Source organism: Neofelis nebulosa, chromosome 1 (genome assembly GCF_028018385.1).
Source record: "Neofelis nebulosa isolate mNeoNeb1 chromosome 1, mNeoNeb1.pri, whole genome shotgun sequence".
Lineage (NCBI taxonomy): Eukaryota > Metazoa > Chordata > Mammalia > Carnivora > Felidae > Neofelis > Neofelis nebulosa.
Genome location: NC_080782.1, coordinates 165,397,418 through 165,421,282, shown reverse-complemented (window position 1 = coordinate 165,421,282; position 23,865 = coordinate 165,397,418). Strand labels below are relative to the sequence as shown.

The 23,865-nt window shown below is 41.5% G+C and overlaps 1 protein-coding gene across 1 annotated transcript in view; it reads left to right on the top strand.

Annotated features, from left to right (window-relative positions):
- TNFSF13B (TNF superfamily member 13b) overlaps window positions 1-22,029 on the top strand; it is a 31,096-nt gene extending 9,067 nt beyond the window's left edge. Inside the window, 4 exon segments of the mRNA XM_058743000.1 lie at window positions 6,594-6,650; window positions 17,038-17,150; window positions 17,236-17,386; window positions 20,441-22,029. Coding sequence (XP_058598983.1) covers window positions 6,594-6,650; window positions 17,038-17,150; window positions 17,236-17,386; window positions 20,441-20,553 — 434 coding nt within the window. The 3' untranslated portion in view covers window positions 20,554-22,029.
- The last annotated feature ends 1,836 nt before the right edge of the window (window positions 22,030-23,865 follow it).

The following is a 23,865-nucleotide window of genomic DNA, read 5'->3' as shown; positions in this document are numbered from 1 at the left end:
AATAGTTAGCTGTAAGGATCAGGGAAAGAGTTGATATTTGGCCTGAGCCCTGAGGGATGGACAGGTTTCACCAGATACTAAGGTGAGGAGTATTTAGCCAGGCAGAATAGCACATACGCAGTCCTGGGAGTGGGAGGATGAACTTCTGTGCTTCTAGGTGTGGGAGGGTGGAGGTCGTGGGGTTGTGAAGGGAGGTTTAGGTTTTGTGTGCAGGGGAACCCCACTTGAAGGAGTTATAAGAATTAGAAGGCAAGATAAAATTCTGGTTTAAGAAGGCAAATCTGAGGAAATGCAAGCGATGGAGTAGAAGTAGTAGAAAGGCTAAGAGGCACAACTTGGTGAGCAAGTGTTAGTGTCAGGAGAACAGTGAGAGTAAAGATCTGAACGGACCCACCCCGCTTGCTCCTCTTGTCGGGTTTGATTATTCTCTCAGTCTCTGTCTGTCTGTCTGTCTCTACCCCCTTCAGCCATATTGCTGTATCCCTCCAACTTTAGCCTTTGTGTATATTCATGACTATTGATTTTGTGTGGGATGTTCCTACCCCCTTCTTTCTTCTTTTCTTTTAAAAAATATTTTTTAATGTTTACTTATTTTTGAGAGAGAGAGAGAGAGAGAGACAGAGACAGAGACAGAGGGTGAGCAGGGGAGGACCAGATAGAGAGGGAGACACAGAATCCGAAGCAGGCTCCGAGCTCCGAGCCATCAGCACAGAGCCCATTGCGGGGCTCAAACCCATGAACTGGGAGATCTTGACCTGAGTTGAGTCAGATGCTTAACCAACTGAGCCACCCAGGCGCGCCAAACCCCCCCCCTCCCACCACCACCACCACCCCCCCCTTCCCTGCCCTGCCGCCCCTTCTTTCTTTTAATTTCAGTTTAAGTGTCACTGTTCAGAGAAGCCTTCCTGATTGGGTCAAAGTCTGGCCACTGTATTGCTCTTACAGCTGCAACTTCCAGTGTGTCTTTCGGATTCTCATTCATACTTGTTCCTCCCCCTAGATCGCAAGCTCCATGGGGGTAGAGATAGTGTCTTTTCTTTTTCTTTTCTTTTTTTTTTTTTGCTATTCCGAGCACAACATATGACCTAAATTTAGTGCTCAGTAAAACTGGTGGATGAGATAAATGACAGACAGAATCCACACTGAGCAAAAGTTGAAAAATTCAAACCATTAGAACTTGATTATTTGTTGGATTTCAAGATTGCAGAGGAAGGAATCAGGCATGTTTACAAAGTTCCTAGCTTGGGCAACTCAGAGGATACTTATATCCACTAAGAGAAAACAGAAGCATAAGAGGCGTGTGGGTGTGAGGAAGACAAAGAAATAAATTTGGGTCATGCTGAGGTTGAATCGTCACTGTGGCAGCCAGGCAGAGATGTCCAAGGCAAAGTGGAAGGTGTAAGGGCTGGCTGTGCAATTCACTGATAGCTTTCTCCAAGCATTAGGTATATTTTTGTGTTTACCTTCCTTGGCTTCAAGTATGTGTGCATATCGTGTCATGAAGCTAATTTTCATCACTGGTAAGTTACCTATACCCAGTGCCTTATGAGTATATACCATTAATAATGAGAAGTGTTCTAAAGCGATGCAAGGAATTCATGGTAAAAGGGGGGAAAAAGCCATATCCTGTGGAGATGATGACTCAACTATAAAATTAGTCATTTTAAATTAAAATGTTTCATCAATTGTAAAATGAAATAACTTAGGAAGATGGCATTTTGTTTCCTGGGGTTTTGTTTTGTTTTGTGTTTTTACTCTTAGTGTTTATGAGCCAAGGCAAAGGACTGCCATTTTATATATCCTACAGTGCTTTAGGCGTAGAAAATACTGAAATCAGGAGTGGTACCTGGCAGTGTGACAATGTCCAATTAATGCTTAGGACTCTGTACACACACACGCGCGCACACGCGCACACACACACACACACACACACACACAGTCTTCCATTCAGATAATATCTTTCTTTACTGCTATCAACTGTCGTGATTTCTGTTTTGCTCTGTCAACTTCTTTCCAAAACCCCCAAAGAACCAGCACCCCTTTTTACTTCCTCAGGGCCATTGTAGTGCTACCACCTTTCTGAATTACCCAGAATTGAAAATTCGTTTTGGGGCGCCTGGGTGGCGCAGTCGGTTAAGCGTCCGACTTCAGCCAGGTCACGATCTCGCGGTCCGTGAGTTCGAGCCCCGCGTCAGGCTCTGGGCTGATGGCTCAGAGCCTGGAGCCTGTTTCTGATTCTGTGTCTCCCTCTCTCTCTGCCCCTCCCCCGTTCATGCTCTGTCTCTCTCTGTCCCAAAAATAAATAAAAAACTTGAAAAAAAAATTAAAAAAAAAAAAAAAGAAAATTCGTTTTTATTATTAGTTTTTAATTCTCCTTCAAACACACACTCGGTCACAAACTTTTAATTTTTTTTCACAATTTATCTTGGATGCTGTATTTATATAATTGCTTTGGGGATCAAATCACCCTTATATTATATTTATGCCAGTCAACAGCTGAACCTTTGTTTTCACTCTTCTCCGTGTGGCAACTTAGTCTCCACGAGGACACATGTATGATGTTTCTCAAGCACAACATATATCAGGCAGATCCCTCTGAAGATTAGGAATTTCTATTTTTTTTTCCTGGTAAGTCAAATACATACTTCTCAGTTTAGCTCTCTAGACATACTTTTAAAACTCTGTTAACTTGTATTGGCAAACTGTTTATCGCCAATCAAATAAGAATTTATAATCTAGTTTTTCACCCCTAAATTCTTGTATTCCCATTCCAGTAGAAATGTTTTTCCCCAAATCATGCTTTCTTGAATTTCCTCATAAATCTGTGTTCATCATTAGGTCAGTATTGGGGTCTTTATGGAATTTATCCTGGTTAAACTTTTCCAGCCACTGATTATTTATTCAAAACTAGCTCAGGAAAAATCAAACTATATTTCTCGTGACCTCATACACTGAATGGTAAGGTATACAGAAATAAAAGAGAGACATCGCCTTCAGAGTCCACATTCTTTAAAACCTGTGGTGCAGTAAGTAAGAAGACAGAAGGAGGAAGGGACACAGGAAAATGCAGGAAGGACATCCCATCCAGACTGAAGAGCTTGGAAGAAGGTTGAATGAGAAGAGTAAAAAGGACTTCGAAGGAGGAGTAGGTGTGGATCATATGGATGGGGCGAATGTAATGGGAAGCGCTCTGTGTTTTCCACTGGAGTTATGTATAATCTGCGTAATTGCAGTATTTATGGTGGTTGATATTAGATCGAACTTTTGTTGAAATAAAGAGAATAAACCCGATCCCAGTTTGAAAAGGTTTGGGTCCAATACAGAAAACAATACAGCAGATAGCAGCAATCCCGTAAACTTTCCAATCCCTTTTTCTATTTAAATGGTGTTTCAAATGTAACATAAAGGTTATACGTAAAGAGATGGCTTTCAAACTCAAGATGTTTTCCGTAGGGAAAATATTTCAACGCTAGTCTAGTTGTGAGGTTGGTTGGATTTTATTGTATCAGATATTGAGCAATAGCAGATTATTTTTGTTCTGAAAACTCTTATTTTAGGAATTCTCTTTTATGACCTGTTTTGGCCGTCAATATCATATATTTGTTTTAGAAATATTTTACACAAAGTTTAATATTATGGATAAATATTATGCTGTAAATTTGTACTTAACATGATCAATTTTCCTTTTTTTCACACATCATTATAATATATAATATATACATTTAGAAATATGTGTGACCCCATCACACACAGGAAAGTTTTAATGTATGCTATTGCCTTGATTCGTTACAAAGATAAATTGTTCTCAGACTCTTCAAATTTCCTTCCGTTGTAGTAGAGGGAAAGATGTATGAAGACTTTTAAAAACTAAACACAATCGGTGAACATCATACTTGCTACCAATCTTGTGTTTCTTACAAGACTGTGCATTCTCAGAACTCTTGTGGTTGGATATCTTTGCTACTGGGAGAGATGAAAAAGTGTTGCTATTTTGACCCACTTTTTGTGAGTGACAATCTATAGTTTAAGGTCACATCTGTGTTGAATGGGAAAGTCCTAAAGGACTGTTGTACGAGAGAGAAGATGACAATGGATATGGAATTTTCTAAAAAGGAAGAGCTGAAAGTGAAGAGGTAAATAACACTGATAAGGTTGATAGGACCCAAGCAGCATCTCTGGAGGCCAGAATGGGAAGTCCTCTGCTGATTTCCAACAAAACTCCTTCAGAAGCCCGGTGACTTTCTCTGGAGTAAGGAAAATTAATGAATGGCACTGGCTTCAGTGAGTATAATTCAAATACTATTGTTGAACTTTTCTTTTAATATTCCATCTTCCTTTCTGAAGAGTATTTCTTGAAACACACTTTTCCCTCCGTAGTGTGTTTTCTTCTAAAAGTTAGATTTCTGCTACTACATGATAGAATAGATCATTGTTTCTTGACGTGTAGGTTGTAGCCAACTGGAGTTGGGCTGCGGAGATTAAAACTTAGATGTTTTCTTATCAGTTTGGTAGCCTCAAGGCATCAGTCTTTCTCCAAACTCCTGTGGAGTTTTGGGTAAATGGTCAAGAAAAGGGTCAGTTGAAACAGGGAGTAACCTGGTTTTCTCTTTATTGGGTTAATTGGATCTTTGTGCTCTCCTCGTGGGCTTCCATCATGTGCCCAGTTAACTGGGTTCAGTAAAGAACAAGAAGAAGAGTGCTAACACGGCGACTGCCGTAATAACCAAGCTTGATTTCCCAATTATTGCGTATCAGGAGTAGTACGCAATACTCCACATGCATTATCTCATTTAATCTCTATGTACACGTACATGTGCCGCAAAGGAAAGATGGAACGTTTGGAAATTTGACTTTGACTTGTGTCAACATCCACCTCTTCTTCTGTGTGGAAGAAAGATTAAAGCTTCACATGCTCTGATTGACCCTTGCATCCATCACAGAACTGAGCAGTAAGCCCTTAAGAAGTGTTTGTTAGAGAGATAGGAACATGTTTCAAATAGGTTTAGCAGGGCTCTCCTAGATCCTGTGCACGCTCCTCAGACTTTCACTGCTTTGGCTGTTTCGTTAAATCCTTTCTCTCAAGCCGCCCTTCTTCATAACCATCTTGCCACTGTTGATGCTTTGACATATTTGTCGTGGCAGAAGGTCTGTCAGCGTAACAGCACTGGGTCACATTTTCCCTATGGCATAGACATGGCCCCCGTTGTTTTGCAGATCAATAAAAGAATCACAGAATAGTCCAGAATGTTCTGCCTCTGTCAAAATGATCAGGTTTACATGAAAACGTGGTAGAAAAGTTTCAGAGTCATAAAAGAATTGCAGTTGTTCACATGATATTTCCACCTTGAAATACCAAGGGAAACTTGATAACAGATTTTCTTATGTGAATACTCGCTGTATTCTTTGCAGGCCTGTGTCTTTGCACAGCTTGGGAAGAACTTATCACGATTACCTCTGTTACTCTGTGTTGTAAATATCAGAATGTTTTCAGTTAATCAACTGAAGCAGAATTCACTGTGTCAAGCTCTTAAAATGTATACAGAGAGAAGCATGTTCTTAATATCCCACTTCAACTTGGAATAAAATACTTACTGGATAATAAAAACTCTAAACTAATATTTTCTTAATTTCAAAGAGGCATGCTTAAATTTCTGTTTTATGATTTTCAGAGATATATACTGCTTTGTTTTCTGTTCCCATGGAAGATGTCCTTATTTCGCGTTCACCTGGAGGCATTTGTCTTTATTTAACAGAATAGTTCTCTCTTTCCTTGAATATTTTCTGGAATATTGTACATGTGATAAGTGATGCGATGCGAACTGATGCTTCCCAGAAGTTTTACTGATTATGCAGTTTCAGGGAAATCTCCCATTTTATTTTTAACGATGTTCCCTCTTTCTTTTTTTTTTTTTTTTTTTTTTTTTTTTGGGTCCAAAACACTTTACCAAAAGCCTGACTTTGGCTCCAGAGTGAAATGGGCATGGTTTCAATTCTGGCCCCGTCACTTCCCGCTGCAGGCCCCGAACAAGTTGTTTACACTTTGCAGGACTTAGTTTCCAGGATGTAATTTTTAGGATTTTTGTGAGGTTGCCTGTATTTATATCCGCTCAATAAATGTTAGCAATTGTTTTTATTTTCAGTAATGTTAATATTATTAGCACGACCACTGACTTATTAACTAGCGTTAGGGATTTTTTTAAACAAAAAAAAACATGACTTTGGAATATTCTGGTAGTTTGGTTCATATCTATGATAGACTTGAAAAACACATGATAAACTCGCGTTCTGTCCAGGCATAATATTTGAGGGCAAGTTACGTTGAACAATAAAGATGATATACTTACCGTTTTTCAACAGTGTGTAGGGTTTTTCTAAACCATGAACTTCAAGGACATATTCAATTTTAAGTAAAATTTATAATAAATATCTGTGGGCAAATTTCACAAAGTAATTGTAGAACAATGTGCAGGATCCGTAGGAGGTAGAATTGGCTCGGTGTTTCTGGAAAAATAGCTTTGTGGACTCAGGCACTTTTCTTCCTTCCCTTACTGTTCCTATTCAAGTAACTAAAAGGATATATTTTTGCTTTTCAGTCATTCAAGACTGCTTGCAACTGATCGCAGACAGCGACACACCTACTATACGAAAAGGTAATGAGATGGCCCCCCCGTAACTTTTCTACTCACACCTCTAAGATTCTGTTCAAACTTCATCACGAATCAGCTGTTTTCCTCAACTTCTTAGAATCAGGTGTAAAGTAAGAAACTTAACCGTTATCAAAATGATTGGGTAATAAATATTTAGGTGAATGTAATAATCCAACAAGCCGACTTATCTTAGAGACACTAACACTTAGAGATTTAAAATAATTAGTACTAAGCCAAAATCAGTACTAAGCCAAACTCAATTTTTTTTTTTAGAAATCATTTTGGCTTCTCTAATGACTTGAGATCTTCTTCACAAGTATTAATTCTCCTATTTGTTAGGTTTTAGAGATCTTAACAGGATGAAGATAGAACTGAACAGGTCATAAATATTTTATATTCATTAATTTATTAATAAATATATCATATGTGCAAATAAACATAACACTTTTATGACAATCCAATGTGAGATGATTGCTTTCTATTTTACGTATATTGGTTAAGAACATGGCAACGTCCAGTTACTGTGTGGGCAGTGGGGCTTAGCGATGAATAAGATACATATGTTCCTCGCTTTCACGGAATTTACCTTTTGATGACGGGAAAACAGGAAAAAAGAAAAAGCAAATGAACAAGTAAAATGTAGAATGAAAAAATTAAGTGTGATGGAGAGAAATAAAGCAGGCGAGGGGCTGGGGAATGTCTGGGCGGTGAACCAGAACAGGGAGTTCATGAGTGTCAGAGGGTTAAGCTGGGGGTCAGGAATGGGGAAACAAGAAGAAGCCCAGAGAATGAATTTGGATTGGCCTTTGTAATGATTGCCAAGAGTGCTATCTTCCATCTGTGTTTTTCTTTGTGACTTTAATTATCCTGAATGTAACGCAGATACTGAACTATTTGAGATTCCATTATTTATTGCTCTGCATTTTCCAAAGTCATACGGTTGCAACCTTTAATAGGCAGCAGACTGTTTACTAAGGATTAAACTAAGGTCAGAAGAAGACCTTAGGACCAAAGATAAAATCTTTAACATATGACTTAGAAAAGGTTTGTTTCACACATTTGGCCCAAACAAAAATGCCGTGAATCACTCTAAAAGATGAGGCTGCTACTTGATCGTGAACATGACTTGCACAGAGTAGTATGCATGATCTCCACTGACTGAAGGGTGCTTGTGTGGGTGCTTCGCTCTTTGGACCCATGGGTCAGCCTTATGAGACCAGCAAGCCTTGAACAACATGTATTTGCTAGTGGGCATGGGCACTTAAGCACCATTGCTTTCCTGCATCCCATACGTTTTTGTATGTTGTGTTTCCATTTTCCTTTCGTTCAGGATATTTTTTAATTTACCTTCTAAATATATATATTTTTAAATATTTATCTATTTTTGAGAGAAAAACAAGGCATGAACAGGGGAGGGGCAGAGAGAGAGACACACACAGAACCTGAAGCAGGCTCCAGTCTCTGAGCTGTCAGCACAGAGCCTGACGCAAAGCTTGAACCCATGAGCCATGAGATCATAACCTGAGCCAAAGTTGGACACTCAACCGACTGAGCCACCCAAGTGCCCCTACCTTCTGATTTATCTTTGACCCATTAGGTGTTCAGGAATGTATTGTTTAATTTCCACATATTTGTGAATTTTCCAATTTTTCTCCTGTTACTGATTTCTAGTTTCATTCCATTGTGGTTGGAAAAGATGTTAGGTATGATTTCAGTCTTCTTAAATCTATTCAAATTTGTTTTGTGCCCTCACATTTTATTTATCTTTAAGAATTTTCTTTGTGCATCTAAGAAGAGTGCATATTCTGCTACTGTAGAATGAAACATTCTGTGCATATCTGCTAAGTGCAACTGCTCTGTAGTGTTGTTCAAGCACACTATTTCCTTATTATTTTCTTTTGGATGACCTATCCTTTATTGAATGTAGGGTATTGAATTTTCCTACTGTTATTGTATTGCTATCTATTTGTCTCTCCAAATCTGTTAACATTTGTTTTATACGTTTAGGGGCTCCAATGTTGAGTGTGTGTGTGTGTGTGTGTGTGTGTGTGTGTGTGTATGTATATACATAGTTGTTGTTTTATCCTCTTGATGAATCAATTCACTTGTCATCATGTAATGACCTTGTTCATCCCTTGTGACATGTTTTGACTTGTTGAAGTCTATTTTGTCTAATATAAGAGTAGCCACTTCTTGTCTCTTTTGTTTACCATTGGAGGAAATATTGTTATCCTGCCCTTCACTATGTGTGTCGTTAAAGCTGAGTGACTTTCTTGTAGACAGCGTATGGTTGGATTTTGTTTTTCTTTCAAATCATTCAGCCACTCAATGCCTTTTGATTGGGGAATTTAATCCATTTACATTTAAAGTAATTATTGATAGTAAGGACTTATTATTTTCCTTTTGTTAATTGTTTTCTGGCTGTTTCGTAGTTCCTTTGTCCCTTTCTTACTCTCTTGCTGTCTTTCTTTGCTGCTTATTTTGTGTACTGGTAGCTTCGATTCCTTTCTCTTTGTATTTTGAGTGTCTACTGAAAGTTTTTTATTTGTGTTTACCATGAGGCTTACATAAAACAGCTTAGTTACAGTAGTCTGTTTTTTTTTTAAATTTTTTTTAATGTTTATTTATTTTTGAGACAGAGAGAGACAGAGCATGACGGGGGAGGGTCAGAGAGAGAGGGAGACACAGAATCTGAAACAAGCTCCAGGCTCTGAGCCATCAGCACAGAGCCCGACGCGGGGCTCAAACTCACGGACCGTGAGATCATGACCTGCGCCGAAGTCGGACACTTAACCGACTGAGCCACCCAGGCGCCCCTACAGTAGTCTATTTGAAGCTGATAGCGACTTAACTTCAATTTCCTACAAAAACTACACTTTTACTTCTCCCTCCCCCACACTTTGTTACTGATATATGCCTGTTTACATCTTTCTATGTTGTGTATCTATTAACCAATTACTATAGTTATAATTTTTTTAATACTTTCATCTTTTAACTTTTATACTAGAGTTGAAAGTGATTTATAATTCACAATAGCCAATTCTTTCAGGTTTATGAAGACTTGTTTTATCCCTTTATTTATGTTGGGTTTTCTTAGTTCTTCATGTTCCTTGTAGAGTTGCTTTGTTGCCTCTGCATTTGAAGAAGCACTACCTCTCCTACTCCCCATGGACTGACTTTCCCTGGAAGACACTTTCATTGGTCAGCAGTGCTTGATATCAGCCACTCTAAGGCCAGACAGGAGCAAGGTCACCTTTGCTTCCTCCTTTCCCTCCTGGAGGAAAAGAATCTGTTCTCTGCTTCTCCTCAGTCATACAAAACAAAACAAAACAAAACAAAACAAAACAAAACAAAACAAAATGCTGGGTATAAGAGACTGTCCTGTCCTTTTCTTTGTTTCTAACTGTATCAAGCACCAAGCTCTTTTGGTTATTCCACACTAAGTACAGGGTGAGATGATGGAAACCAGCTCCCTAGAAGGCACTCTGTGAGGCCATAGGGCACAGGTGCACCCTTCAATCTCACCCCCCATGGAGGACTCACAGGCTGTGGCAGGCTTCTTGGTGCTGAGCTATGCCTATTTGGGGGAGGGACTAAGGTGAATAAATTGAAACCGCTCCTCTTACCTATAAAAATGTGACTGCTTCTCAGTTTGTGCTCTACTACTTAGCTTCTACTTCTTAGCTGGATTCTGAATTTCTTTTCAAGGTATCTCAGCACCAATATTATTGTTAAATCAATGTTTCTGTGCAGGGATGATGTGTAAGGCTCCCTACACTGCCATCTTGCTGACATAATCCATCATTCGGAACATTTGTTTATTTATTTATTTAAACGTTTATTCATTTTTGAGAGACAGAGAGAGACAGAGCGCGAGCAGGGGAGGGAAAAAGAGAGGGAGACACAGGATCTGAAGCAGGCTCCAGGCTCCGAGCTGTCAGCACAGAGCCCGACGCGGGGCTTGAATACACGAAGTGTGAGATCATGACCTGAGCCAAAGTTGGACGCTTAACCGACTGAGCCACCCAGGTGCCCTGATTCCATTCTTTTCTGTCAAGCCGTCATTCTCTTTACAAGCTTTCATTTGTTTGGGATTTTACAGATAAATATATTTGATACCCACTGCAGGTGCTTGCTTGTACTGTGCTTTCCTCATTCATCTCTTACTTTCTGGAATTTCATTCTTGAGTAGTTTACCCAAAATGGGCTCATGAGAAGAATGCTCACAAAGTTTTTGCACTGATAAAACTGTATCTTTGGGGGTGCCTGGGTGGCTTAGTAGGTGTGAGCGTACGACTTCAGCTCAGGTCACGGTCTCATGGTTCATGAGTTCGAGCCCCGCATCAGGCTCGCTGCTGTCAGTGCTGAGCCTGCTTGGGACTCTCTGTCCCCCTCTCTCTGCCCCTCCTCTGCTCACTATCTCTCTTTCTCTCAAAAATAAACATTTAAACATTTATACATTAGGGACAGCTGTCTAGATACAAAATTCCCATTTCTTCTCTTGAGTTGTAGGAATTTCTCCACTGTCTTTGGGCATTAGATGCACATTAAAGAAAACTAAGGTAAGAGAAATTTTTCGTCTCATAAGTGGCTTGACTTTCTTGCCTGACTGTACAAAGAGTTATTTATTTACCTTAAAAAGGCAAAACTTATTTGGCTATATATGTCAGGTTTGGCTATTATGATAGGTAGAATAACAGCCCTCAAAGGCGTCTACAGCCTGATCCTTGAAACTTTTGTGAGCATTTTACTTCATGTGGCAAAGGAGACTTTGCAGATGTGACTGAGATAAGAAATTTGAGGAAACTACCCTGGCGAGCCCAGTGTAATCACAAGGGTCCTCACAGAGGAAGCTGGTAGGTTCAGAGTCCAAGAAGGAGATGCGGTGATGAAAGCGAAGCTCGGAATGATGTGGTTGCTGCCTGGGAAAATAGAAGAGTCCATAAGGCAAGGGAAGTAGATGGACTACAGGAGCTAGGAGAGGCAATAGATGGGTTTTCCAACTTCCAGAAGAAGCACTATCTTGCCAACACCTTGAGTTTTGCCCAGCGAGACTTCTCATGTTTTGCACTGTGACATAATACATGTGTGTTGCTTTAAGCCACTGAGTTTGTGGTAATTTGTTACAGCAGCCACATGGAACTGGTGAATTTTGGAATCAACCTTTCTGGGCCCAGGATGTGGTTTCTCAGTCTGTGGTTGTTTTGCTTGACTTTTGTTGTTGCTGGTTTTTTCAGGGTTCCAGTTCTGTGTAGGATGGTAATTCTTTACCTGTCTTACATATTCTATAGCTGTACATTCTTTTCTCAAATTCTAAACTCGTTATTTCCATCTTCTTTTGGGTAAAACCAACTTTCCATTCTGAAACTTTTTATTTTCATTTAAATGAGGATTTTTCCTCCTCGTCTTCCAAGTTCTTTTAACCCGCACTGAAATTTTCAGGATGGTAAGATTCTAGATTTCTGTGTACATGTGAGGGCTTCTTCACCTTTAGGGAGTTGACTTTTGCTGGCTCTTTGTGAAGTTGGCCATTGCTGGGACCTGTCGCTATTTTCTCTGCCTCCTCTCTCCCCTTCCACACCTAGCCCAGGTGTGAGCTCAGTGACTTTGTTACCCTTTCAAGTTACTCTGGAAAACGTGCCATTTCTTTCTGTCCATTTCTTTCACATGACTTAACAGAGGTAAAGAAAGGGCAGATGTATTTTCCTCAATCATGTAGATGGCAGAAGTCCCTTGTTTATTTCTGCTTTGCTACATAATTGTTTCGTAATTATTTCGTAGAGGCAAGGATGAGATTTACTTTTAATCTCCCAGGAGAACTTAACACTTGATGACTGTTTCTTCTAGAAACACAGGCTTCCTGAAGTTTGTTTCTCTAACCATTCTCTTTTCGGCGTCTCCTTTTAAATCTCTTTGCAAATTACTCCTAAATGTATCTCCTCCATATTGGTGTCTTTCAAGACCTCTGATGTAGTCCTGTTCTCTTTTGTTTTCACCTTGTTTCTGTGGTGTTCTTAAATACTGTGTTGTGTTGTCATATACCAGCCACATGCTGATGGCTTGGATGTAGATCTTTAGCCCGAGCCACCAAGCTCCAAGCCTGTACACATCTCTTCCTTTACAACTTGGTGGCACCTCAGCCTCACTGTAGAACTTGTCCCCAGATCCCTTCCTGCAGTGTTCCTCTGTCATTTAGTGTGATGGCTGTGTCCTCCCTTCTCTAACCCAGAATGCTGGGTGTCATTCTTGACTGTTCCTGCTAACACCTTACGTTAATCTCAAAACCCTACGAGTTATTCCCCATGAATCCAACCTGCATTAATCCATTTCAGTCATTCCCATCTCACCATCCTGGTACAGACGGCCATCATCTCCCACCTTGGCTGGTTCTTTGCCCCCATTTTTGTACCTTTTCTTGCCTGGAAGCTGCATCGTGATATTTCTAAAAGATGGAATAATCATTTCTCTCCACTGCTTACAGCCCTACAGGGCCCTCCAGTTGCCCTCCATACAGCTCTGCCCCTCAGCCCTGCCCGGCTGCATTTGTTTTCTCCTGATTTCCCTTGCTCCACCTCAGCTATGGAATCAAGCCTACGATAACTATGGATTTCCAGGCCACACTATACTTGCTTTATACAAAAAAATCACGATGTCTTGAACTGGTTTACTTTCTCTTTTTAAAAACATGTTATCAATATTTTATCCCTTAAAACTATTTCCAGCAGCTGTACGATAATAACATTTAAAAATCAAGAGAAGTCACCAATGTAGCAGCTCTGATCGACAGCTGCTGTCTGAGCATCTATTTTCAGCTGTTGAAGGAGGTAACACTGGGGGTACGAATGTTTGCAAGGAAACGTCCAATTCATAAAATAGAATAAAAACCAAATATTAATGAAATATGTCTGATTCTTCTATAAAATGTTGCCAACCTAAAATTTATGTATTTGTTATATGTCAGAACAGGAAAGATCTACTTTTTTAAGAGCGAACACTTTCAAGTGCACGCGTAAATTATTTTCACAAACTAATACTGGCATTCTTTTTATTGAATTTCGCAGGTCGTTGCACACATTAATTTTCTTAAGTTTTCAAAAACAGATCAGTACATCAAGTATGTACAGCTGAGTGGAGGTGGGAAGTTCAGCCCTTTTATACACCACAGCACATCTGTATTTTAGCTGTGGACTAGCAAAGATAAAATAAGCAGTAATATTCTTGGAGTGTACTTCCGAATTTTCAAATACTGACTATAAGTAGTAATGCATTCTGGTTTACAAAAGCATCCTACAGGGGCACCTGGGTGGCTCAGTCGGTTAAGCATCTGACTTCGGCTCAGGTCATGATCTCGTGGTTCATGGGTTCGAGCCCTGCGTCCGGGCTCTGTGCCGACAGCTCCGAGCTTGGAGCCTACCTTGGATTCTGTGTCTCCCTCACTCTCTGCTCCCCCCCCACTTGTGCTTTGTCTCTCTCGGTCTCTCAAAAACAAATAAATGTTAAAAAAAAACGGAAAAAAAAAAAGAAAAGCATCCTACAGAATAGGCACTTCATGTGTATTTTTTTCATTAGCATTTCTCTGTAGTCTAATTTGCGTGTGAAAAATCTAAGCACGTTTTAAGATGTAGAAACACGTTATAATATTTATGCTTAAGTTTATAATTACTTTTAATTTACTGTTTCGTCTGTTTGCTTAAAAGATTCGACACTCATTCAGTAGCACGTATTCACTGAGTGCATATACTGTGCTGGGCTGTATTCTTGGCATTTGGCCTTAGGGAGTATAATTCGTGTGCGCGTGTGTGCGTGTATGTGGGTGTGTGTGCTGTGTGTGTGTGCAGTGGGGGACAAATGCAGACAGTACATTAAAACAGGTAACCATGCACTGACTCTCTTTAATGAGAACATTCCCAGCAAGATAGGATGAAATGCCAAAAGAAAATGCCGAGAGGACGTAAGAATATATACCTAGTAACTATTTGTTTTTCTTTCTTTGCTGACAATATAGTGGCGGAATTGGGTAAAAAGCACCTCACTGATTTTATAGATATAAGTATGGTGTAAAGAAATAGGAAATCAACCTACGACTTTGAAAAAAAAATGTTTAGTAAGTAAGCATCTCTAGCCAGTTTTAGAACTCTGTGTGTTACTTTAGTTCACAAGTGATGTCTCATTTCACACGGTTTCAGTAACTAGCTCACAAAATGCTTTTAAAGTAAATAAACAAATACATAAATAACAGAATGCTTTTAAAAAACAATCGGATGCTTGCGGGTAGTTGCAGAGAACGCCCTGCCATTTTGAATTAGCTTATGTTTAAAGTTGAATTAGTTAATTCAGTAAATATTTGCTGCATGTCTGCTGGAGGCCAGGCATGGTGTCAGGCCCTGGGCAAACAGCAGAGAAGCAAACATAAACAGTGTCTGAACCCAGAGAAGTCGGGATCCGAGATGTGTACTGTTTTGAAGGGAAAAGACGCCTTTCTTTGGGTCAGAGCATCAAGTAGGTACCCTCAGAACCCACGAGAGCAGCCGCCTTCAGTAAGAACAACCAGGATGATTAATTCTTCCTCGTATTTTCAGCTGTTTTTGAAAGTGCCTTGGGTACATGATCTCATTTAAACAAATGTGAAACTACCTTATTGTCATCTCGTCACTGAAATGATGCAGTATCAAAATGGGACGATGAGTTTGTCTCTGTGACTTGTAACTGGGGAGATCTTTTACCCAGGGACTGTCACCATCCAGAGTGGCACTGGTGGGTTTTACTGAAGTAAAGCTTCCTCACAGATCTTGGGAACAGCAAAGCGAGGTGGTGAGGGGCCTGCCGGATACTGTGGGGGCATTGGCTCCCCTGGGGGACTGAGGCAGGTCCTGGGAATACACGAGAGGAGGGACAAGGGCACCTGTCTCTCCTCTCTGGCTCTCCCTCCCAGCGCCCACCCTGCACCTGTGGGCATGTCAACTGGGAGAGCTGCCTTAGGGAACTGAACTCAGGTTCAAGGGGTAGTTTGCTTTGTGTGATCACCTCGGGTCCTTTCCTCTTCCAAACATTCAGAAAATGCGTAGTTTTCGTTTTATATTTTTCCCTCAAGAATCCCATTTGGAAAAAGTTCAGATGTGACGGGTTGGCCTTCGGGGAGCTCGCTGAAGTGGGTGCACGCACTCAGCAGTTGTGTTTACGAATGTGAAAGCGTTACCAGCTGCTGTGTCCTACCGTGCAGCCCCTTTCAGAAATCCCCAGGGAACATTTTCTTTAAACTCAGTCTAGGACAAGTTGTTTTTTTCTTGAGCTTCTGGCATATTGTCCCATGGACTCTGAATTTGATTATTGTTTCCCTTTTTGCTACGACCGAGGTGAAGTTTGGGGACGCGTGTGGTCCAACATGACCAATCATATGGGAACACTTTTTATACTATTTTAGACCACCACAGTTTCATTTTATTATTCTCTCTGTATGTTACCATTTCCCTCATCTTCTTTTCAATTATTTTATGCTATTTTACTTCTACCCTACCCCCCAACCCCACATTTCTTAATCTGGCCTCAGGGTTCACCGTTTACTCCAATCTTTACATGACGGTGAGAAACCCTGTGACTTTACACTGTGGATTCATAGGAGAGGAGCATTTATACCCTCCTCAAGGGTGTCTGTCCCGAAGCACCATGTTCTGGCACAGAGAATGGGTCCCCTCCTGCCGACCCATTTTCTGTAGCTGCTGGCTGTTGTCTGCACCCTTCCTGGGGTTCTTCCACACCACAGCTCCCCTATCACTCCCCAGGGAAGCCTGAGGGGTCCCGGAGGAGAATTCATGTGCTGAGCACAAACCACTTTACTTGGATATTACAGAGGGACATTGCCAAGTTCCTTGACCATGTCCTAGGAAAGGCTATGTCTTGGGAACTTCCCACGCTCTCTGGAAGCTCTCTTCTGTTGCCCAGTGCACTGGGGAGGGGGCTTCTCCCCTGATGCCCTTCCCTAAATTCTCCCCCTGCTAGCCCCTCCTCTCTGGGAAGCAAGGAACAACCAGAAAACTTGTGTAAGAGTGTTATTCAGAGACATTTGGTCCATTTTTTTTTTTCTTTTGCCTCCAACTCTGCCATGCAGACCGGGCTCCGTGATGAAAATTGCTGCAATACACAAGAACAAAAGAAAACGCAGAACATTCTTATGAAGTGTTTGCCCTCAGGTTCCTGTCTCCAATGGTTGTCCGGGTTAATGTGGCAAGCACAGCTGAAAAACCAGCAGAGCGCCCTGATTTGTCTTCTTTTCGTCTTTTTTTTTCTTTTTTTTTCCTTGAAGATGAAATTCAGTTCTAGGTTTCAGACTCGGTTTAGCAACTAAGTGGAGGTGAAAAACTGCTTTCCTCACAAGTTACTCTCTCCATCGTAGGAGCCTACACGTTCGTTCCGTGGCTGCTCAGCTTTAAAAGAGGAAGGGCCCTGGAAGAAAAGGAAAATAAAATCCTGGTGAAAGAAACCGGTTACTTCTTTATATACGGGCAGGTAGGTTCAACGCCCCACCTGTGCCACCGCCCAGTGCCTCCTTTTTGTGCTCGCTTCTGACAGAGTTCTTTGGTTTGTTCCTCAGGTTTTATACACGGATAACACCTTTGCTATGGGACACCTAATACAGAGGAAAAAAGTCCATGTCTTTGGGGACGAACTGAGTCTGGTGAATTTGTTCCGATGTATTCAAAATATGCCTGAAACACTACCCAATAATTCCTGTTATTCCGCTGGTAAATAACAGTTCTGTATAAATAGACAGAAAGACACTCCTTGATATGCTGTGCGTTTTTTATCCTCTTGAGTGATGAGCTGGTTCCTTTTAATCGAAACAGAAAAAATCGTTACTAAGAGTTCTATCCCGTTTCTATACATTGAGAGAGGGCACAAACTCAGAGCTGTCAACACTGAGAGCAATTCTAAACTGCGTTTTCTTCAGCAGGTAAAACTGTATAATAACGACAGCAGTGATAATAGAACGAGAACAGTCACCACATGCCCGGCGACCTTGTCTGTCCCTTACCTGTGCTCCTTCACAGGATCCGCCCTGTTGAAGGGAGGCAGAATCCAGACACAGGGAGGCAGCACACGGTGTCCTAGCTTGCAGAGTTTCTAAGTTCCAGAACTTGGCATAAACCACCCGGTGTGACCCCAGAGTGGGAGCCCCCAAAGCTTTTCTTTTTTCTTTTTTTCTTTTCTTTTTTGTTTTTAAGGGCTGCTAGAGAATGCCCTGGCCGGTTTGAGGGTCTGGTCAAGTTGCACAGTGGCTTTCTCTCAGCCTCATACAGGTGACCTCTGGTGGAAAGGGACAGCAGACGGATGGCTTTGGGATGTGAACATGTAGGCGCAAGGCTGTCGCAGCCCAGGGGCCCTGAAGACGCAGAGAGAAAAGAGGAAGGGTGGGATTTGTTCGTGTCAGGCCTTTGGGCTGTATTTGCCTACATAGTCTTTATTTCGTGGTGGGGGTGAATTCATCAAAGCTGGTGTTGGGCGGGTGGGGGGAGCCCATATTTGCCTTAAACACATTGATTCCTCCCTGGTGGTTTTGACAAATCCAATGGAGAACCCCGAGGAATGTCTTCAGTTCCAGACCGTTCCCGTGAAAAGACACCGTGAAACACAGGCCCGGGGACTGGCCACGCTATTTGAAGCACTAACTCGCAAAGCTGTCTGCCGACAAGTACACAAGAAACCAATTGGGAAGGAAGGAAAATAGTTCATAAAAACGGAGACGATTGTCATTCTGGATCCACTGCCTTAAATAGATGTTACAGGATGACGAGGAAGTGTGTTAAATTGAAACTCCCTCATTTTCATAAAGAAAAGCTCCCCTGTGCCCAGCGATGACCAATGTCCTGCTGTTGCAGGATCCTTGGAAATGGCGAGGCCGCCCCCCGTCTGTGCTGTTCACATGCAGCAATAATTACGGCTTCGCGAGCTGCTCGTGGAGGCTTTCTAGTCATCTGCCCCTCCGCTTTCACGGTCTTGGCCACACTTCCTAGCTGCCTGCTTTTTAAGAGTAGTTAACTGGGCCGTAAAGCTGAGTCTCAATGCCTGTGGCGTAGTATCATCCATGAGAACCGTTCTCTAGGACATCTCAGGTTTGCAATTTTAATCTGCTCTGGGGCAAATCTGTTTAAAACCATTAAAAACCACAGATTTGTATCTGAGTGCGTGAAGCACTTCCATACAGAATACCCTGGAAAAAATGTAGGTGGTCCATGTGAGGAGCCCAGCAGAAGACCAGGCGCCTCTTTACACACTTACTCACTATCTCATGAACAAACTGAGTGTGTCTGTTGTAGAAGGTACAGCCGATAGCTATAATCTGGAAGACTCGAAATAGCCAATAACTCAGCATTAGAATTTTAAACAGAACCTACTTGAAAATAGTTCACACTGACTTTGAGAGTTAGCATTACTTAATGCTCTGTGATCAATAGCCTTTCCGAAATACTAGATTATCTTCAGTCTTTATAACAACTGATTTCTTCAACAAATAAATTCCAATCTATTTTTTTTCTTTCTACTATTTAATGTAGTCATCAAATGCCTTGCTAATCCTGAAAAGTGTACAATTACCCTTCACAGTACCTGAAACTATGTTCTTTTGTTTGTTGTCTGTCTTAGTCCATTACAAAAACAAACAAACAAACAAACACCCAAGATCCTTAGAGACAGAATCTTTTGTAATTCTGATCACAGCTCTTGTGTGTCTTGAAAGGTGCCTGGCACATCATTAAGTATTCAGTAAATAAACACTGACTGTCCACTGTCACTGAGGAGATCTGGGTGCTTTGGGTTTGATGATGGATGTTAACATATGTAACATAGTTCCTATAATACATTTTCACTGCATATTCATGAAAACGCAACTACCTTTTAAATTATTGGTTGAAAGTATTAGCAGTTTTGATATTATTTTGTTTGTTGGTTTCTTTGTTTTTTCTCCTCCTTCCTTTTCCCTCCTATTTTCCTTTTAACATGGGGTCCGTATTGGGGTCCGCATCGTTGTGCCTACTGAGTGTAGTTCCCGAGTTGTGTTTTGTATTCCTGAATCACAGGACGCATCACTGTAAACTAGGCACACACAGATTTATCGATCAGTTTTGAGAAGCTAAGTACTTTCGTGCTTTTGGTTATAAAGTCAGATATGGTCATTTAAGGAAATGTGAAATATAGAAGGCTGTAAAAAATAATGCAAATGAGTCCTAATCCTATGGTCTGGACTGAAGAGAAAACTATGTTAGCATATAAGCTTTGCTAATGAATGGTGTTTTGTTTTTTATTTTTAACAATGTGTGCATTTTATGTGCACCTTTAAGTGTGTTCGTGCAGCATACCCACACTGCACGGTGTGTGTCATTTTTTTCTATTTTGTGTTTTTGCTTAACGTTATTATAAATAGTTTTCTTTGTCAATACAAGGAAGCAAAACCACTTTTAACCATATACTATCCCATCAAGACGACGTGCTATGATTACTTAACTTTTTTTCTTACCACCAGACATTGGTTTCCGTTCAGCGTCTCCATTTTATCGACAGTAGGTGGTAAACACAGTTATATCTGTTGTCATTCCTTCTGCTCATTTGCTTTAGCTGTTTCTATTTTCCGGCTGGTGGAATGGTGTAACTGGTTCAGACGTCTACCGGTGTGATTTGAGGTGTGCATGCCGATGTTAGCATTTTCCCAACATGACTTAGTTTTATTTAATACGCGTCCTCCCCGCCCCCCCCCCCCCGCATCGTACAACCACTTAAAGTCCCTGTAAATCACTGTTTTCCAGGCATCGCAAAGCTGGAAGAAGGAGATGAACTCCAACTGGCAATACCGCGGGAAGACGCTAAAATATCGCAAGATGGAGATGTCACGTTTTTTGGAGCATTGAAACTTCTGTGACCTACTTCTACCTTGTTCACGGCGAATTCCTTCCTTTCTCTGTGCCTCTAAGGAGAGAACACTTCACTGGAAATACCAGAGGACGAAAACCAGGAGTTACCGAACTCTTTTCTGTGAGCTATTTGTTTTGATTTGCTGAACCTAGAGCAAAACAGGAAATTGAACAGACAGCCGCAGCCCAGGGGTGTCATGTGAATTACAAGAAATAGAACCCGTTTGAGGAAAGATAGAAGTAGCCCTCTCACTATAAAAGCGTTGAGCAACTTAGGCCTCGCGGCTTGGCTGGTAGCAAACACAGGTTTCCAAGGGGCGATAATCCTATTTCTTCCTAAACGGCATTCCGTTGTGCGCCGGGGAACAAGTGCCCTCGGCCGCAGGACCTTAATTGAGACATTTTGGGAAATCTCAGGATTCATCCCCTCTATGTTAAATATGCCCCCCCCACCTCTTCCAGTTAACGTTGTAGGAAGTAAGAAAAAAAAAAAAAACAACCTTACAGAAATCTTGCGTTCAACACTTAAAAAAGTAATTAAATAAAGCTTCCATTTCAATGTATTATACGGTTGGACTTAAAATAAAATACAAGCACTATTTAAAGGTTTTTGGTTTATTTCAAGTTTGCAATTTTTGTCTGTAATATTCCGTATCACCTGATGGAACACCAGATAACACTTACCACGTATTTTTCCTAGCTTATTCAGTTACTTCAGAAACTTTTCCTGTAGGGTCATTCCAATTCTCATGCACATAAGCATTCAGCGAAAAAATACCTTTAATTATTCTGTAAAAATAAAATCTCCAGTAGAAGTTAATGAGTACATTTACAATAATGGAATGTATTTTCTCTTGATCTGTTCTTTTTTGTAAACTGCTGCTGGTATCCCAGCCTTTCAAAAGAGCACTCATGTTATTAGCTTTACAGAAGTCGAGGCTTCACTAAGGTTCTTGGCATTCTGAAGGATGTTACGTGCCATGTGCTTGTTAAACGGATCCTGATACGCTGGGGACGCTATCCTCATTTTTGTCTAATAGGGAATTACGTTTGTGGATGCTGGCATAGCTGTCTTTATAACGTCAGTCTCCCTTGTTTTGCTTGTCTTTTTAAAAATGTCACTGGTGTAAAGAGTTTACTTCATTCAACAATGTCCTTCTCTAGCTTAAACAGTAAATGCAAGAATAGACCCTGGGCTACAGTAATTCACTCCAGTCTACACTGAAGTGTTGTTAACAATGTGCTTTTCAAGACAACACAGAGAAGGATTTGTATTTTGCGTTCAAGATTAAACTTTCTTTAGAACTCTGATTTCCACAATTTTGGCTTTTTGGTTAAAGTCAAATATATTTTGCAACGTATTTTGTTTTACAAAAGTATAATTAAACAGTATAGGCAGAGCAAGAGTCCTGATCGAGGAGGTGAGTCATTTTCCTAGTGTTGCTGCTAACGTGAGTCACCAAATAAAAATCTTCAGTGCCTTCTGCCTGGCTTTTTTATTGGGTTTGGCTGACACTACCCCTCTTTTGGTTTGTCCCCATATAACTAAATGTCATTTTAAAAATTCAGGCAATGGAGTGCCTGAGTGGCTCAGTGGGATGAGCGTCACGCTTCAGCTCAGGTCATGATCTCGCCGTTCCCAAGTTTGAGCTCCACGTCGGGCTCTGTGCGGACAGCTCAGAGCCTGGAGCCTGCTTCCGATTCTGTGTCTCCCTCTCCCTCTGCCCCTCCCCTGCTTGTGCTCTGTCTCTGTCTCTCTCTCTCAAAAATAAACATTAAAAAAACATGTTAAAAAAAGTATTTGAAATTATGAATATTTTACATATTTCAAACAGGATTTGTTCACATCAATACTATATATATATAAAGATCTACACTGAGTATTTCTTGGAGCATACAGTTAAAGAAGGCCATGCTACAGATCCACAGGCTTGCACACCAAGCTACTGTGATCGACAGCTGGCCGCCTTGTTCTTCTTTGATGACTTAGCATCATTTATCAGCAGGTGCAGAATTCAGCCACATAGACTATACTTACAGTTTAAACCAGCATTGCAATGTGAATCCTGTCTTCCTCGAGTGTGAAACTGTGCAGAAAGTGAGACTGGTTCAGGGAGTGTATTTAGCAATGAGGATGTGGGTCGGAGTGAGGTGACACGGTGCGGGGGCGGGGGTGTTCCAGTGCAATGCACCGGTGGTCCCGCTTCCCTCTTTTCCCAGTTGACTTTAGGAAAAATGAGGTTACCCTGGGACTTCCTGTGACAGCGCTTGCAAGGTTAAGTGTGTGGGCCCAACCAACCAGACGCCCTGGTCTTAAATTCGAAGTCAGGATCAGGCTAGTAAATAGCTCCTCGAGGGTGTGGACTTGCCGTCTGTTGGGGACAGTCCATCCAGCAGCCAGCAAGTGTCCACGATGAAGTGACGTGCAGCCCACCTGATGCCTGCAGAAATCAGCTGTACTTCTCAGTCCTTGTGCAGAGAGGGGACCTGCCAGCCTGGTTTGCTCTGGGGGCATCAGCTCACTGATAGAAGAACCGAATAAACCCTTTTGTAGTTTGGGTTAGGAATCCGGCTTGCCCGCCCCGGAGGAGAGGTTGTAACCCCTGAGCAGCGCCGCAGGACGGGCTTCGGCTCCCTCCTTGCTTTACAGTTTTCCACTCGGTTGCTAAGACAGAAATCTAGACTCACTATGTGAAACAGGACGTTTAAACTTCTTTTTTGAAATACGGACGTTTTATTTCAAAACATGCATGCAATAAGATGCCATACCTCGGGGGTGCAACTTGGTGACACGTTTTTACAAAGTGGGCATCCCCCTGTAGCCACCCCCAAATCTAAATATGGAACACTGTCAGTACCCCCCCCATCCCGCCCCCCCCCCAACCCGGCCCTTCTTGCAGAAAAACACTTATTTGGAAACAATGCTGGGGGTGAGTGACCACAGCAAACCCCCTCAGGCTTAAGGTTCCTCTTAACAATGGAACAGACCCCACCTACTCCCCCTAAGCGTTCCTTCGGGAATTTGATGAAAGACATACTTATGGCCAGAGACCACCCCTCCTACAATGGAAAGGAGCCCATCAGGAATGGACAACCCAGCATCTAGAGCGATCCAACCAATAAGGGTAGAGGCTGAGAAGGACCGAGGGGGAAGACATGGGGGAGGGGGAGGGCTGACCAGAACCTTATAAAACAAGGACCCTCCCCTACAGTCCTCGGCGTTCACTTTCCAATGTCCCCTCTCGGCAAAGAGAGCTTTCCTACTACTCTTCCCTTCTGATCTTACACTTTTAATAAACTTCTGCCCAATGCTCATTCTG